An 18,092-nucleotide genomic window follows, 5' to 3' on the forward strand; every position below is an offset into this window, starting at 1 on the left:
ATCAATGTGTACTTTTGGCAGTTTCCATACCATACTTTAGTTTACATACACCTGCTGCCATGGATTTTTGAAGCCTTTTCACACACACAGTGCCTCAATCTGAAGTGAATAATGTCATTATTCTTAAACCATATTCACAAATTGGTATCGTGAAATTCTCTAGCAATAATTTCTGAAACCTGTCCCTTATAACTAATGGGCAAGCACACGGCTAGGTCTTCAGGTTGGTGATATATTTTACCGTTAAGTATGAAATGGTTAAAGTATAATGTCAGTTCTAGATGCTCCATTAATTCGCCTGTTTCTCCTGTACTTTTTTTCTGTTTTATAAGGTTGTTCGTAATTATTTCTAATGTCTCACAGACAGGCATGTTTGTGTATAAATTCACCACATCTGGGGATGCAAAAATGGATTTAACTGGTATGACTGCATCCTTAACTTGTCCACAAACTTGTACATATTTTTTAAACTGTACTGCTCATAAAATGAGTATAGTGTGTTTAACCCTTGTGCTGGTTTAGCATTTATTGGGGGTTGTTAGGACTCTGTCTCATGTTGGATATGAGCCTCATGGATTTGTCTATTTTATGAAGCTTTACCTGTGCACACATCTGGCATTTTTGGGTTCATTACTATGTATCACTTCTTCCCTTGTCAGAAAACAGAAAATAAAGTGTTTTGAATTTTTCATTTTAGTTGTGCATGAATTTTTGTTTGATCTCCAGTTACTTCATTAATCCCATTTCCAGAGAAAACTTTTTCAGTTTTATTTGTGTAAAAAAAATTGCTGCCGTTTTGATTAAAGAGGCTTAGAATTGTTTCCGTCCACACAGTAAGGAAGTGACAGCTGGTGTTCAACAGTGAAAGTGAGCACATATAGTGTCCTATAACATGGTGTTAGTTATAAAGATGAGTATTACTGCACACAGTAAGCTTTCTGGTTTTAATTCTCACACTAGCATGTGATGTGCTCACTTTCAGATCAGCTATATTTGCCATTTAATTTGTCTCTATACTGACACTATCAATAAGATCAGGCTACAAGGTCTACAATCACAACAAGAAAATGATACATTGTGTGAAAGAGAGATTCTTTTTTATTTCAGCCATTTGCCCCATTTGGGAAACCTATTGAGCATTGGCGAGAATTAGGTGAACACTTTAATGCATGATGATCAATGTGTCAGCCTGTAAATTAGGATACAGCAGGAATCATGACCAGTGCACCACTGTGTGATGCTTGCAATCCATAAGCCAGGTCAAGAAAATCCAACATGTGGGTATCACATACTTTGGTTGCAAACTTAAAAAAGATCAGCAGTTGACTATGTGTCCATTCTCCTTATTTGACATTAGTTATGTCAGGAACAACATTAATAATCCCTAAGAGAGTTGTTGGTATCAAAGACAGTCTTTTGACAGCCTAAAAAGAAGAAAGGAATGGTTGTCCAGTAGCGTGGTTGAGAGGTATCCATCCTTATCCTGCTTCTGTTAATGGGTTTATAATTTTTAAACTGTTGAATGGTTATTTTAATAGGAAATTGTCAATACTGCATGCTCCTTACTGTACTCTGATGACAAAATCTCCTTTTTGTACTTAGTGTTTCAGTTTTGTTGTACACATCTGATTGTTTCTGGCCTATTGCAAATATTATTTGTCATTTGAATCTGAGTTATGTTTTGAAACCTTTTTTGGCAAGTTTTCTGCTCATTATTATATAGATTCTGCATGTTTAATGAAACATTTATTTCATATTTAATTCTACTGGGTTTGTGGATGATGATCAATTGATACGAGTAACACTGATGTATTTGACCATGTACTAACAAATATAAAAATTATGTATCATCACATCACATCAATGATGGACATATCAAACTGCTATGGAATGTTTGCAGAAAAACCATGGATAAGTAGGGTAGTACCAGTAAACAAGAAAGGGGACAAGGGAGACCTGACAAATAAAGACCAGCTTCTCAAAACTCCTGGAAATGCTTATGCATAATAGATGAGTTGTTTATATGGACAAGCACAACATTCTTGTACAATCATAGCCTGGTTGCAAAAAGGGTAAACCTGTTAAATCAGCAGTTACCAGTCAGGTGGAAAGTATTATTCAGATATTAGATAAAAAAGGTTGTATCTGCAAGGTTTGTGGTTCTTTCTAAAGCATTTAACACTGTTGCCCATGAAATATGCATGCAAAACTGGAACACTGCAGTATTTAGTGACAAACATGAGATTGCATACACTCATACCTAAGCAACAGGAAACTGTATATCTCAATAGAAAACCCATACCAGTCAGACATGAAAAGCATAAAATTTGGAGTGCAACAGAACTTGGTAAGTGGGCCGTTGCTGTTTAATCTGTTTATAAATTATAAAGGAGTTGAAGAGAAAGAGAAGAAGATACTTTATGCAGATGACATGACAGTACAGAATGAAGAGAAAAATGTAAAACAGATTTAGAGAAGAGCATATATTTCTGTAAATGCCAAAGTACAATGGCTCATTCAAAGTGAACTAATTACAAACTTGAAAAGGGCTATGAATGCAGTGTTCAGATACAGAGAAGTCAGTGCACATGGATACAAAGGTGAATGAAACAAGACTGGAGGAAGAAGAAGTCACTAGGTTGCTGTGGATAATGAGCTGAAATGAAAACAGCATACTAAAACTGTCTGAAAAAAAATCTGTGATGGAATACAACAATGTGAAATAGAATAAATTGCTACTTACCTCATAGAGGAGGTGTTAAGTGGCAGACAGGCACATTGAAAGAAGACAGCTTGATATTATCAGTTCTGAAGCAGCTAGCACAGTCTGCAGCAAATGGTTACTGTGCACAGTACCAACCATCTCTTGGATGCAGTATGGAGTAATAATGTGTGGAAACTCAAACATACAAGAAGTAAAAAGTATGTGCACATTGAGGGAAAAGCAGCTAGGACTATTTTTAAAAGATCATCTGAAACATGCAGAAACTCTTTAGATGTTTAAGTGTGTTAAGCTCTGAATCTCCATATGTGTGAATAACAATAATATTCATTATAAAAGATAGTTCAGGGTGCTTAACATATGCAGGTGTCCACACCCTCAACACACAGAGATATAACCAGTTAAGAACATTACCCCACTCACTGATGACATTTATTGAAAAAGAATGTTGGTACTCGGGTATCAAGATAATAAGAAACTTTCACAGAAACCTATTGGATGGTGTCATGACAGTAGCTTTCCAGAGAAGTTCAAATGCTGTCTAATGGGGAAGGAATACTATAGTGCAAAATATTGTCCAATATATTAAGTCTGTAAATAATATTCTATATAATCATTATTGTTAGACAGCCTGATTAGAATTGTGGCTCTTTAAGAAATATTTGATACTGAGTGTTTCATATTCTTGGCATGTCTTTTATTACACATTCTCTTCCTGCATCCAGTGTAATTCTGCAAGATCATACAAAAACAAGTCAAATTGTTGAAAATAAAGATTTTTGTGAATTCCATGAACATGAAGCAGGATGTTTAGTTCATCATTATCAGTGATCAAGTGTTGCCCTTTCTTCGGTGACCTCATGATGAGTATGCTGTGACAATGCCATCTTCCAAGGTGACAATATACATGTTCACACGGCTGCACACGTTCGTTACTGGTTTGGTGAACTCTCAACCACTTGGTCGCAACTTGGCTAGCCTACTAAATCACCCAATCTCCATACTTTATAAAATGTTCCGGATTGTTTGGAACAGTGGATGAACAGTAGCAATAAATATCCTTGAAATTTGGTAACTCAGCAGATCCAATCATCAATGAGTGGATTCAGCTGGCTATGGCATACCTGAAGAAACTTGTGTGCCCACCTTCTCACTGAATTGTGGCCATTATCAAGGCTAGATGCAGTGTTACATGATGTTTGCACAATGCCTCTTGGGGCTAACTAACTTTTTCTACAGAGTGTTTACATTCTCCAACTTTGAATTTCACCTGTATTGTCTTTAATATGTATTTTTGTTATTTTTATACAGTTTTTTGTAGATAAGCCTTAAGTAGCTTCTTGCCACATTCTATCCTCATTTATATCCTCACACTCTGATTGACATATTAAAGTTAGTCTGTGATGGAGAGCAGGCTAACTCACAGAGATTCAACTAGATGAGTATGCCAAGTCAGATGCCTACATTCTAATTCATCTAAGTGACTTGACTGTAATAGGATTCACTCCCTCTTGCATAACTTCCAAGTGCTTAGGCAATATTGCTGTCACATATTTATATTCATAATTCTTGGTTGAAATTCAGTCCTCATCCTGTTCCCGTCACCTCCATCTAATTTCCCATTTTGTGACAACTTTGCATAGCACAATTATGATCTCCTTCTGAAAGTCTTGCTACTCTTTGTCTCTTTTCACTTGTAGGAACATTGGCTTCTGAGGCAGTATCTTATTGTCATTTATACTTGTAAATTATTGAGATTGCCCAGAGAGAACTGTAACAAATTAACACTCTTAATTTGTATTTTACATACAATGCTTTCTGATGTCACAAAACTATCTGTTATCTTGATGCCCATATGTCAGAGTGATGAAAATGCATATGAAGGAGTGTAATTATTATTGCGTTTAAAGTAACCGCAGCAGCTTAAAGAGCTTTAGTTGATGAAAAAAAACATTATTGTGCTGTTTAGTTTTAATTTTGTGTTCAGATTTTATTTTACAGGCGTAGCTCATACTTGGCCTTTAGTTTTGCCACTACTGTTGTTGTAGCGTCCTGTATTACTTTTCAGCTGTGTTCTAGTACAGTGTTGACTTGTTTTGCTTTTCAGTTTACCAGTCTAATGCAGGAAGTTCAGTTTATCTCTGGAAGTTGTTCCAAAATGCTGCCTTTATTCTGTCTAGAAGTAATGTTGTTGGTGAAAACTAACGCCTTGGTGGTTACCAGAAGTCTGACATCACAGCAGTAATTTGTCATTTTTCTATAATAATGCTCCCTCAAAAATTTGGCCTCCCCCTGCCTTATTCTTCATGAATTGATTTCCAGCACATTCTTGCATTGTGACACACACTATTCAGGAGCAGTATGATGCAGTAAGTGTTAATATGTATTCCAAATACTCATAAAACTGCTAATACTTCACATTGCATGTAACTTACATCCAGATTTGATGTAGCCTCCTGGATCTGTCAGCTAATGATTGCAAACTTATATGTCAATTAATTTCTTATGTGCCTTACAGTTTTTAGTTCTGTAATTTATTACATGTATAATTTTCTTTTTAACAGGGCGATTTAGCAAAGAAGAAGATATATCCTACATTGTGGTGGCTTTACAGGGATAATCTCCTACCACCTAATACAAGGTTTTATGGTTACGCAAGGTCAAAAATTTCACTGCAAGAACTTCAAAAGAAATGTGAACCATACATGAAGGTTAGTACAAGTCAGAATCATTTCATATTTCACTCAATATTTCAAGAACCCGTACTAATGTTGAATTTTTCATTGATAAGTTTTTTGTGAATACTTATTTATGCACAGAAGAATATATCATACTTCTTCATATGTAAAAGGGATTGATACTTTTTGCACACACATTTTGCAAATTATTGCAGGCTTATTTTCATTGGTAATGCAGAATAAAATCATTCCTGCCAACAATAATTATTATTTTCTATATAACAAATGATGCAGCATTCATTATTTGGCTATGATTTTGTTCTCAACTTTTTGTATTATTGAGGAAGTAGTGGAGATCTGTGCATGCACAGAGTCAGTTGAGCAATTACTCACTGCTTCTTTATATTACAGAAGGTGTAGTATGGCTGGGATTGCATATGCAGTCTGGAAAAGATGGGTTATAAATATTCCGCTCATCCTTGGTTAGTTTTATGAGCAGTTTCTTCACATTCATTGAACACAAATGTTAATCTGCATAACTTGCTTCTGTCTCAGATATATATTTCATACTCACTTCTATACTTTTCTCACAGTGACATAAATACAGGTTATTCAGTGGACCTAAAATGCACTTCAGATATTAACAAATTTAGAATTTCATATATTAAGTGGAAAGTATATTGGGATATTTAGACAGAAACTGTTGAGTGGAAGTTAATTGGAACACTGTTTTTGAGCATCCTTTGAGTATTCATACTGTATTGTACATTTTCAAGTTATGAGTCAAGATTATTGGCCTTACTGTAATCTGTGCAATGGCCAGTAATTGTGTTAAAAGGCAGTGTAGTAGTTATATCAGCAATTGCACAATAACGCCTAGTGTCTGTATAAGAAAGAAGGGAACAGCACAACAAAAAGCGTAAAAATTCTGACTCACTGGCAGAACTGTATGCATTTGATAATGTGGCAAAATTATTTGTCTTGAAAATTGTATTCTAAAAATTACTTTAAATGAAAGTGAATCATCTTAATTATCTTCCCACTTTCTGCAACGAAATAATATGGCTATAGTAATGATAATAATAGAGGTGATACTGTTGCTGTTTATAACCATTGCATAGTTTTGTGAAGGACTGGTGAATTTGACTGTTGGTATTATTGTATGAAAAAGAGGTCTTTTATCTTCACCATTTTATTGATCATATGAATTAAAATACTGTATACACATAAACAGATGAATTGATCAATCTCTAAATAAATGTTGACGTACCTTTTTATAGTGGTAGAAGAAACACAGACATATAGACCCAACTGGAAAATTTTATTGTACCAGACAATTTTCTTGTAAAAGATGTCTTTATAATATTAATTGCACATGTACATTATTTAACAGTGTAAATAAGAAGAATCTGTGAGTGGTTATATTTATTCTTTAAATTGTTGTGCATCATTTGCAAATATTTGCTAAATTGTAGATGGGTGGGATCTCTCTTATTGGACTGTACATATTAAGTGCACAAGAAAGAGCTGAGGAAGCATGATAAACTGACAGATAACTAGTTGTAGATGTTTCATTTTCCAGTGTGACAAAGATGATTAAGTTTGTCTATGACATGACTATTACTGATGGTAAACATTTTTGAAATACCATGAATTAAATTTAATCTACTACCTGCAATGGGCATAAAAGCTTCTCATACTCTATTTCTGTCTCTCTGTTAATAATGGATGCCCTTTAAAATGGTCGCAGATGCTACTTTTAAAATTTTTTCTTGCTTTCTCCAGTGCTCACATCATGTGTTTCTGGTATGTGAATACTAGCATCATGTTGCACTTATTTTAAAATAACTAACATCAATAAATCAGTAAGTAATATGTATCTTGTTTGTACAAGCTACATATACTCACAGCTGTAGTTGGCTATTTATTCTGCTTTGTACCATATACTTTTGTATGGATAGGAGCTCCCCCTGCATTCTCTTTAAGTGTGTATAGCAATATCCATTTAATCATTCTAGCTACCTTTTGCAGTGGATTTGAAGCAGACATAGCACACATAAGAAATTGCTTAAGTGTTGTCGTATTGTTGAATCTATCGTGTTATTTGAACAATTGTTACCTTTATAATCACATTACAGCTTCCTATGTTGCTGTCTGTAAGAACAATTCTGTGTGTGCTATGCCAGCTGCCACGATGTAGCGATTATAGTCAGTTGTGGGGTGATCTGCAGGTCACCTGTCCAAGTCTCATCTTCTGCCATTATATATCATTTAATATTTATATTTTCTAAGTTTTGGGGCTTAATTATATATGGAACACTGAAATTTTGCTAGGACATGCATGTATCCCAAGACAGGCATTTCAGCTCTATGTATACCTTTTTGTGTGCTTGGTAAACGTGTTTTCAGTATGCAAGGTTAGTTCTTGTTAACATACCTACTCTCGTAACTGATACTCAGTTCTAGAGTCTGTGTGACACAGTTTCGTCGAGGCTCCATGTTTCTTGGACATCGTCAATGCCTCGGCTCCAGTAAGACTACTCAAAAGACATCGCCTTAATAGTAAGGAACCTGAGTACAAATAGTACATCCTTTCTATGGTTTGCAGCGTCAAAGCAAAAATGGATACAAAAGCATTGGTGAGTCATATGCACATCAGACATTCAGCAGTGTTTTGAGGAGACACCAGTCAGGATGCAATGAAATGGCTAAAGGGATTATACCTTTGCTAAACATGACATGAACTATTTTACCAGTGACTGCTTTTACTTGGACTGTGCATACCAGCAGTCGTTTGAGAATAACAGGGGGGAAGCTCAAGAACTGGGACAAATTTCAGATGAAAATCAAGCAAACATTTCTCTGATATTTTGCAAGTAAACCAGCTGGGCACTGTTAACATTTATTATGTTCTACATGTAGCACAGTGCTCTTGAGCTCACAGAGTGGCTTATAAGGTGTGGGTCTCACTTCAGAAAAGAGACCCACAGACCTATCTAGCACCACCAGCCAAGCACATTCAACCAGTACAAATTTTACAGTGTTTCCTGCCAGCAGTGCACCTTTATAGTCAAATGTTATTGGAATTTCCGGTCATCCTAATTTTGACTATTCTATATTTGCATAGAATGTGGCGTACTCACAATGAGTCCCACTTCTTAAATAACCTGATGCAGTCACTAATTTTCATCACCAATCCCTCAATAAATTTTATATTTTATTAAAATACTGCCAGTTCTACCCCTTATCTTGAAAATGTGCAGCAGAAGAAAGTCACAAGAGTTTAGGCGCTCATTGCGTGATTGATTAACTTCATGGAATCTCCTTTAGTTTTAGGAATATGTTTTTTTTAGGATTCCTGCCCAAATTGGTGATGGTGTTTTACCAGTCACAGTTTTCAGTGTATTATGTGATCAAGCATTTTACCATTCTTTTTGATCAACAAATTTGTTAAATTTTTGTGATTTGCAATGGTGTGGGCTGATGGATCAGTTGTTAAGTACCAGGCCACAAACCCAAAGATTTGGTTTTCAGCTACTATTGGCAGTAGGATTTTCCTTTCCCTTACCAATCCCTTCTTTCACATCTTCCTGTGATTTGCAAATGTGAAAATATCCTAGCATCCTGGATGTTCGCAGGATTATTCTGTCATTTATTGCTTCTTTTGCCTCTGGCACTGATTTTTAAACGTGAAAATTGCCAATTTGCACCATTGTTTGCAGTCTACGTTCAACTGAACGTGTGTATTTATCAGTAGGACATGTTTAGCAAAGCACTGTGGCATTTGATTTGAAGAAGCTTTCCTTCATTTTCTCATCTATGATGTGCATCACTGACTTGACGTTCAGTTTTTAAAATCTGCTTCATGCTGTTAAATCCAACAAGTCATGGATCTTATGTTTGTTGAGTGTGTGACCTGAAAAATAGGTAAATATAAGTCATGATCAGGTATGGGATACTTGAATATTAGCAGTTTCTCCTTTTTCTAATTTCTAACTGGTATAGTAAGGTTAAGTATTGTCTCAGAGCAGTTGTATTTGATTAGCTTATAAGGAAGGTTGCTGAGAACTGTCATAGTCTCCACTAATGTCCTCAACTGCTGTAATATGAGGGTGGTAATCCTCTGAGCTATAACATTTCCTCCAGGGTGAAGTTAACATGAGATGTTGAGGAGTTTCTGCTGCAAGCTGTTGAACATACTGTGTGCATGTGGCTGCATGTCAGGTTGATGTCCGAAACAATTATGTCTTTGTCTCAGTTCAAAGGCCAATCACAACTCCCTTCCATGTCTGAAATGTTGAAGACAACCTCTCATACTGGTGATGTGGAAGCCCAAGTCATGGTTTTTAGCATTATCCACAGGACTAACTGTGGTGCTCTGGTTTGGGTTTCAGTGTTAACATTTAAACCAAAGCTTCCATTAATTCTAAAACCATCTCAGGTGAAGATTTCTTATCTTGTGCTATTGAGTGGAGGATTATAGAGGTCTTTTAAATAGGTGACATGTGTATTACTCCTGGGAAGCTGTTACTTGTGCAGAATTGAATGTGTTGTGTACACAGGATAGCATTAGAAAAAGTGCCAATGTGCACTTACTTGTATCACACTACAGAGCCTAGAATGAGTAATATTTATTTCTTATAAATAATATAAACATGCTTGTAATACAGAAAGTTGACTTAAACCCGAAATAAATAACATCAAAATTCTAATTTCTGGGTGTAGTGTATACCGGAAAGAGAGGGTAGACACAATTGATGGCAACTCACATATTGCTTTGAAAAATTCAGAATATCAGATGAAATAAGGACAGAATGTTAGGTAATATGTATGGAGATAAGTGTAAAAAATGGACCAAAATTAGTAATTGACAATATTATGAAAACAATAGATTGCTACTCACCATATAGCAGAGATGCTGAGTTGCAGATAGGCACAACAAAAAAAACTGTTAAATAAGTAAGCTTTCAGCCAAAATGACCTTCATCAGAATTAGACAAAAACACACACACACACGCACACATGCACGACCACAGGCTCTGGTTGCCAAGGCTGTGTGTGTGTGTGTGTGTGTGTGTGTGTGTGTGTGTGTGTGTGTGTGTGTGTGTGTGTGTGTGTAGCCAACTGGTGTGGCCAAGCGGTTCTAGACGCTTCAGTCTGGAACCGCGTGACCGCTACAGTCGTAGGTTCGAATCCTGCCTTGGGCATGGATGTGTGTGATGTCCTTAGGTTAGTTAGGTTTAAGTAGTTCTAAGTTCTAGGGGACTGATGACCTCTGATGTTAAGTCCCATTGTGCTCAAAGCCATTTGAACCATTTTGTTGTGCGTATCTGCAACTCAGCATCATTGCTATATGGTGAATAGCAGCCTATCCTTCTCATAATATTGTCATTATTCCACCCTGGATTTTCCATTCTTTGAAAATTAGTAATTGATTGTTTCTATCACCAAGCAAGCTTTAGGCAAACATTGGAAAATATCACCTTCAAATTCTCTTATGATGCTTAAGCAATATGGAGAGATAGCAATCTGCTGTCCATAGCCTGGGAAAAGCATCCGGCACAGGAGATAGGGACATATTCATGTCACATTGTACTGAACATATTTTCCAAAATTACATTGATATGTTGGTTAGGCAACTCAGTCGTGAGGAAAATGCATTAGAGCTGCAGAAAGCAAACTTGCCTCAACTTGTTGATTCAGTAAATGTAGATATACAAATCAGTGACTACAAGGCCATTATAACATTTTTGGTCATTAATGATGCACAGATGGCTAAGAAAGATTGGAATGTATTTCTGCTTGATATGAAAACGATTGAAACGTCCTGTTCTGAGCAGACAACAACCTTGTGCTAGCTAAGTTCCAAATGACTGGAAAAATAAACAGGTTATTCCCTTTTTGAAGAACTGTTGTTGAATATAAGGACACAACTAAAGCCCCATATCACTGATGTCCATCCATTGTACAATTTGGGACCAAATTTTATGCTTGCATGGTTATAACATTTCTAGAGACCAAAAATCTCATCTGTAGGAATCAGTATGAATTTCACAAACAGTCTCGTGAAATCCCACTCACTCTGTTCATCTGCGAGACCCAGAATGCAGTAGATACCACCACCCAGGTTGGTGTCATGTTCCTTGACATCTGGAAGGCATTTCGTACACATCTACATGTTGCATGATGAACAAAATACACATATACTGAATATGAGATCAGCTTTAGTTCTTAAGGAACAGAAATCTTGAGAAGTGAAAGCATCTTTGGGCATGCCTCAAGGGAGTGTTACAGGACTATTGCTGTCCACAGTGTATGTAAATGACGTAGTGAATAACATTGGCAGGTCCACAGTGCTGTTCACGAATGATGCCATTGCTTGTCCAGAAGCTATAAATGTATAGCAAACTACAAGAAAACCTGTGAAGGTTAGACACTTGGAGCAGGGATTTGCAATTGACCCTCAGGCCTTAATGTGAGCGTATCATGCACAAAAAGCTAGAAATGCTTGTTATTGTGTATTTACATGATTGCTGAATAATCACTGGGAACAGTCACATCCATTATATAACTGAGATTAAGTGAACAGAGTGGAATGACCACATAAAACTAATTTTTTTTCTCATCAGCCTTCTGGCTGGTTTGATGCAGCACATTCTAAATTTCTCTTTTGTGCCAACCTTTTCATGTCAGAGTAGCACTTCCAGCCTATGTCCTCAATTATAGGAATGGTAGATAGTTGACTGAGATTCATTGGAACAGTCTTCAGGAAGTGTAGTCCCCTTACAAAACCCTCATTTGATTGATACTTGAGTATTGCTCCCCAGTCTGGCACCATTACCATTTAGGATTGATAGATGAAATAAAGAAGATCAGAAAATGAGCAGCATATTTGGCCATGGGTTTGTTTTGTAAGCACAAAAAATTTCAGAGATGATCATCCAACTCCGGTATCAGACACTACAGGAGAGGTGGTGTTCATCACACTGTGGTTAACTGTTAAAACTCCAAGAGTGCAACAGAACAGGATGGTGCAGTGGTTAGCATAGTGGGCTCACTTTCAGGAAGATGACAGTTCAAAGACTCGTCCGGCCATCCAGATTTAGGTTTTCCATGATTGCTCCAGGCAAATGCCAGGATGGTTCCTTTCAAAGGGCATGGCCAATTTCCTTCCCCATCCTTGAAACATTTGAGCTTGTGCTCCACCTTTAATGACCTCAATGTTGACAGCATGTTAACCCCTAATCTTTCTTCCTTCCTTCCATCCTTTCAAGACTGAATATTCTTAGAAGGCTCACCAGCTTATTTCTTCCTCCAGGGCGTATCTTGCAAAAAGACCATGAAGGTGAAAGTAGACAAATTTGAGCTCATGCTGGAGCTTACCGACAGTTGTTCTTCCAGTACACCATTTGTGACTGGAAGAGGAAAGGGTACATTCATAGTAGTATATGAAATACTCTCTGCCATCCGTCATAATGTGTCTTGCAAAGTATAGATGTAGATGGACAGATTCATTCTATGGGAGATAGTGAAGACAAGTAGAGGCCCATTGTGGTTGAATAACAGTGTTAGAAAGTTCAAGTGAAATCAAAGTGAGCTGCACAATGGGTTTAAATTGAGCCAAATCCTTGCTGACAAAAAGGGGTTGTACAAAGCCAAAATAAACATAATGACAATTATGTGAGTATCATTCAGTAAATTCAAAGTCAAAATCTAGTTTGCTGAGTCAAAAAAGCCTAAAATGCTTTGATTCTAACAATGTCAGTCAACTATCAAAATTGTCTGCCTGGATCCTCATTGTTAATGGTGGCATTGAAATGAAAGGCCATAAACTAAAGGGTGAAATACTATATTTTTTCTTGTAAGATCTCTACATCAAAAAAGATCACAACACAACTCCTATTTTGAACATTTGCCTGGTTTGGGAAATGACGTATATGGAAATTAGTTAGTGTCTTGATAGAGAAAAGGCCAGTGGACATGATAGGTTACCAGTTAGATTCTTTTATGAACTATGTAAAATAACTGGTCCTTCTCGTAGCAACAGTTTACTATAGTTTGCTGGAACAATGGAGCATCCTACGTGATTGGAAAAAGGCCCAATTTGTTGTGGTGTTTGAGGATTAGATGACAGATACCTTTGTAGAAAGAGAACCACTGCTCAGAATAACATTGGATTTGGACAGCATATTATTGACATCATGGGAAATGTCATGGAAGAAAAAAAATTAACAAAAAGTTTACCAATAAATGGCACTGTAAGTATCTTAATATAAATGGTGTTGGCTACAAATGACAGATGAAATGTGATGCGATGGCTGTGGTTTGAGTTGTACATTACATCGTCCATATTGTTCAGTGTGAATGGCCACACAAATTCAGCAGTCAACAGTTGTGGCACTTTCAGTTCAGTAAATCCATCCACTATGGCAAGGTTGTATACCACATCAGGTGGGAAAAATTCATTTTTAATTGTCCTGAGGCCAAAAAAGACATGTATAAAGCAAAATAACATCACTTTTTAAATGTCCTGGGGCCAAAAACCACATAAAAAGCAAAGTGACATTGGTTTTCAATTATCGTGAGGCCAAAAACAACATAAAAAGAAAAATGACTTCAGTTTTTTTGTTGTCCTGGGGCCAAAATCCACATCAAAATTAAATTAACATTGGTTTACACTTGTCCTGGGTCAAAAAACTGCATAAAAAGCAGTATGACATTGGTTTCTAATTGTCATGAGACTGGCGCTAGACATGTTCAGTTTGCTGTTCGCTGTTTTCTGCCATATGTTGAGACTGAGAAACAGCATGTTCCATAACAGGTGGGAGTGTCTCAAGATTCATGTTCAGAGTGCATTGTACAATGCAAGCCTTATCTTTCAGATAACCATACAGCCAGAAGTCACACGGATTAAAATCAGGTGATCTGGATGGCTGGGCTGTATGGAAATGAAAACTGATAATTCTAGCATTTCTGAAATTCCTGTGCAGAAGCCACTTCACTAGATGTGCAATGTGTGGAGGAGCATTATCTTGCATAAAAATGATCCTACCCACACATATCCACTGCTGAATGGTTGGAGTGACATTGATGTGCAAAAGACTCTCATAGCATTTTCCAGTGACATTATAGATAACAGAACCTGCAAGACTCAACTCCTTGAAAAAATACAGCCCTGCGATAATCGGTGCCATCAACCAGCGCCACACAGTCACTTTCCAGAATGAAGTGTTACTGGTTGTCCTTGGAGATGGAAATGGGGTTTGTCTGTCCACAAAATGTTCTGTGGCCGTGTGAGCAAGAAATTCCAGAGTGAATGTTTGTCTTGCAGGCAAGTCAGCAGGAAGCAACTCCTGGACATGGGTGATTTGAAATGGATAGCAAAATCAGGATGTTTTGTAGGATCCTGTGCACTGTGCTCGGAGGCATGTCAAGTGTTCGGTCAATTCCCTGTGCACTGCATGTTGCACACCACCAGTCAACCCCTCCTGCAGTAGTGTGGTCACATCTTCAATGGATGTTGGATGAAATGCTTTCTTCCCTCTGCCACACTGCACTCCAAAAGCACGTTCTTTTCGAATTTTGTAATCATTTTTTCCGGTCCCTTACCAGTCATTGGACCAATGCCTTTTTTTTTTTTTTTTTAAAGAAGACTGAGTGTCCAGAACTTCTGCAAGGCTACTGGTGCACAGTCACTGTTTCTGTAAAAGAGCTTTGCCAGCAGTACATGATCCTTCATGGAGACAGTCATGTTGGTTGTCACGGGTGCAAGCTGAGGAACAGCCATGTGCCAGGTGTCTGTTAGTGTGGATATTCTGATGCTTAAAGCACCATCTATTGGTCAAATTTTTCTTTTCTTTTTTCTTTTTTGTTCCATGACATTTCCTCCGTGCATCAATAATATACCATTCAAATCTGGCATCGTGGGCACCCTGTATGATGGATTTGTTGGGGCTTAAACAACTCTTCTATCAGAATGGACTCCAGTAACAAAGAGCATGCAAAACTTGGCTTGCTCAGATCATTAATGAAATATGGGAGGCTTTATATATAGTGCAAAAATCTTTAGAAGCAAGGAAGTGTGATGCAACCATTACTTTTAATGATACACATAAAGTACCTGCTGAGTAGCATTCGTATCCCTCTGAAGCTGTTCACAGGTGATGCAGTTGTGAGCAGGGAGGTCACATATGTATAATTTGACAGTATTATTTCCCCCATTATGTGGGACTGTTATTTGCAGCTTGTATTACATATTGTGTGATGCAAGTACTGGGTAGTTATAATTAAAGTGCAGTTACTCATCGTGGTCCAGTGTGGACTGTAATTATCACATGGCAGCAAAACTTTGTAGATATGCTAATACATTAATGTGAAACTGATTTACATCAGAAAAAGTTAGTTCCAATCGTGGCCACCGGGTGCAAAGCTGGCACTGTATACTATTTGTATGATGGTGTGACATGCATGCTGTCATTTGACAAGTCATAACATGAGTGACCATATGGCTGTTGAGAAGAGAGACCGTGTGATGTTAGTGAAACTGTTTTATGTGAACAGCATCAATTACACTGCTGCATTGAGAGAATATCACTGACAGAAACACCTGAGGAGAGGACCAATGTCATTAGCTTCATGTGGCACTTGGAAGAGGCAAGCATCCTATCCCTGTGGAAGTTATTGATGAGTTTGCTGTTGGTGTAACTGACCATGCAGCGTGTTCCCTGGGTATTGGCAGTACTTGTCCAGTGTCCTGAGAATTGTCCATCCTATGGTCAACAGTATGGAAAGTTTTGCAGTCTATATGACACTAGTATCCATAAGAGATCCAGATGCTGCTGCAATTGAAACCTTATGATTCAGTGACATTCTGAATTTGGTCTTCAATTTGTGGCACAGATGAACGTTGGTGACACCTTGCCAGGAATTATGCTATGGACTAATGAGGCACTTTTTGCTCTACAGGATGCAGTGAATACACAGGACTGCAGGATTTGGGGTACTGTTAAACTGCACATTGTGCACAAGACCCACTGCATGTGTACCATGACATCTGAATGTTATTGAGACTACCTTCTACAGCATTACAGCATGTGATTCTTGCTTTGGAAGAGCGCAACTTAGTCGAAGCGTCTGTTTTCATACAACTTGGTTAATAAACAATCAACATTATGCCTTTCTCACTTGTTTGACCTTTTCTGCCCTCATCCCATACCTAATCCATTAAGTATGGAAACATTTCTATATATCTTCCTTGCATTCACAGCACTAAATTTTGCATGTGGTGGATAAAATTGGAACTAATTTTTTTTCCAGTGTAAATCAGTTCTGCTATAATGAATTAGCATATCTACAAAGTTTCCCGCCACACGATAATTACAGCCCACATTGGACCTCCATGAATAGCTGCATTTTAATTATAATCTTCCAGTATAATATGGCTGCATGCAATACATGAATGCATTGAACTGGTGAGAAGACATGTTAGTAAACTACTGTGATACAACATTACAATATAGATTTTACAGCAACAGGCAAACAGTGACATTTTAACAGATTTCTTCTAGCTGCAGAATCATATGTGAAGAAAATTTTTGCTATAAATTCGTTCAGATGCCCCATTTGTTCTTCAAATTTTGAGTCTGTTTACTAGGCTAACTGCTTTGAGCTACAGAATTAGATGTTGCAAAAATATTATTTATTTCTTATCACCCTCACTGCTTACATGTTCTTTCTGTGCATGAGAAGCCATAGTTTGACTATGTTAGCTTAAGAAAAATCAGTAAAATGGTACAACAGCAAGATGCTGTACTCCCTAATGATTCTTTAAACAAAGCAGCCACACATTGTTTTCCTGAATAATACCAGGCTTGAGCAGATTTCCTTATGACTCATTGTCTTAACAACAGAAAATCCGAAAACCACCAGAAAAATATAAATGAACAGAAGTGAAAGTATTCATTTATTGGCCTATATTGATTCTTGCAAGCTACTCAAGTAGTAACTACTGCAACCCAGTAAGGAACTCTTTAGTGCTGTTGCTGATATTATCATATGTGGTTATTTAAACATTGATTTTAGTAACTAAATGTCAGCTGCATAGTGTGTAAATGGCAAAAAATGAACTGTGATTTTACCTAACAAATGAAAATGAGTATAGGCTCAATTCCTTGAACTCTTTCGCAGTAATAACTCTCAGAGGGAAAGTTTTATTTATCTGAAATGAGCAAGGATGTAAGTAATGGAAATTAAATAGGTCTACCAAGAGTTGGCTGATGTTCACTTTTTGTATGGGGTTACTGAATACAGTGGAAGAACAGCACAATAGCATTATGCTGAGGTCTTTCCACAGTGAAGGCAACTACATCACAGTACAGTTTTTTATCTGAGTGTTGTTGTATTACTATGTGTTTTGTGTAGTACATTTTAGTTATTGCATATTGCAGACTGTTTAGCTGTTGTGAAAGTATTTTCATAGAAGTGGAGGTAATTGGAGTAACAAATTTAATAAACCACAATTGCATTATAACTCTGTGACAAATCACTGGATACCATGGTTCCCTTACTCCAAAATACTTGTTTGTGAAGCATATCTATATGTAATCAATATCTTATCATATGCAAAGCACTTTTCTGTGTTCACTCCACTGCTGCTTCTATTTGAAGAGTCAGTTCAAAAAGTGATCAGCATC

At 37.1% G+C, this 18,092-nt stretch overlaps 1 protein-coding gene across 6 annotated transcripts in view; it reads left to right on the top strand.

Moving 5' to 3' along the window:
* The window catches only part of LOC126297494 (glucose-6-phosphate 1-dehydrogenase), a 259,429-nt gene that overhangs the window by 197,509 nt on the left and 43,828 nt on the right, over positions 1 to 18,092 (top strand). For all 6 annotated transcript variants that reach the window (XM_049988376.1, XM_049988375.1, XM_049988378.1 and 3 more), the window contains one exon: positions 5,287 to 5,433. In XM_049988376.1, coding sequence (XP_049844333.1) covers positions 5,287 to 5,433 — 147 coding nt within the window. The remainder of the gene's footprint in view (positions 1 to 5,286; positions 5,434 to 18,092) is intronic.

The sequence above is a fragment of the Schistocerca gregaria genome, chromosome X (assembly GCF_023897955.1).
Source record: "Schistocerca gregaria isolate iqSchGreg1 chromosome X, iqSchGreg1.2, whole genome shotgun sequence".
Lineage (NCBI taxonomy): Eukaryota > Metazoa > Arthropoda > Insecta > Orthoptera > Acrididae > Schistocerca > Schistocerca gregaria.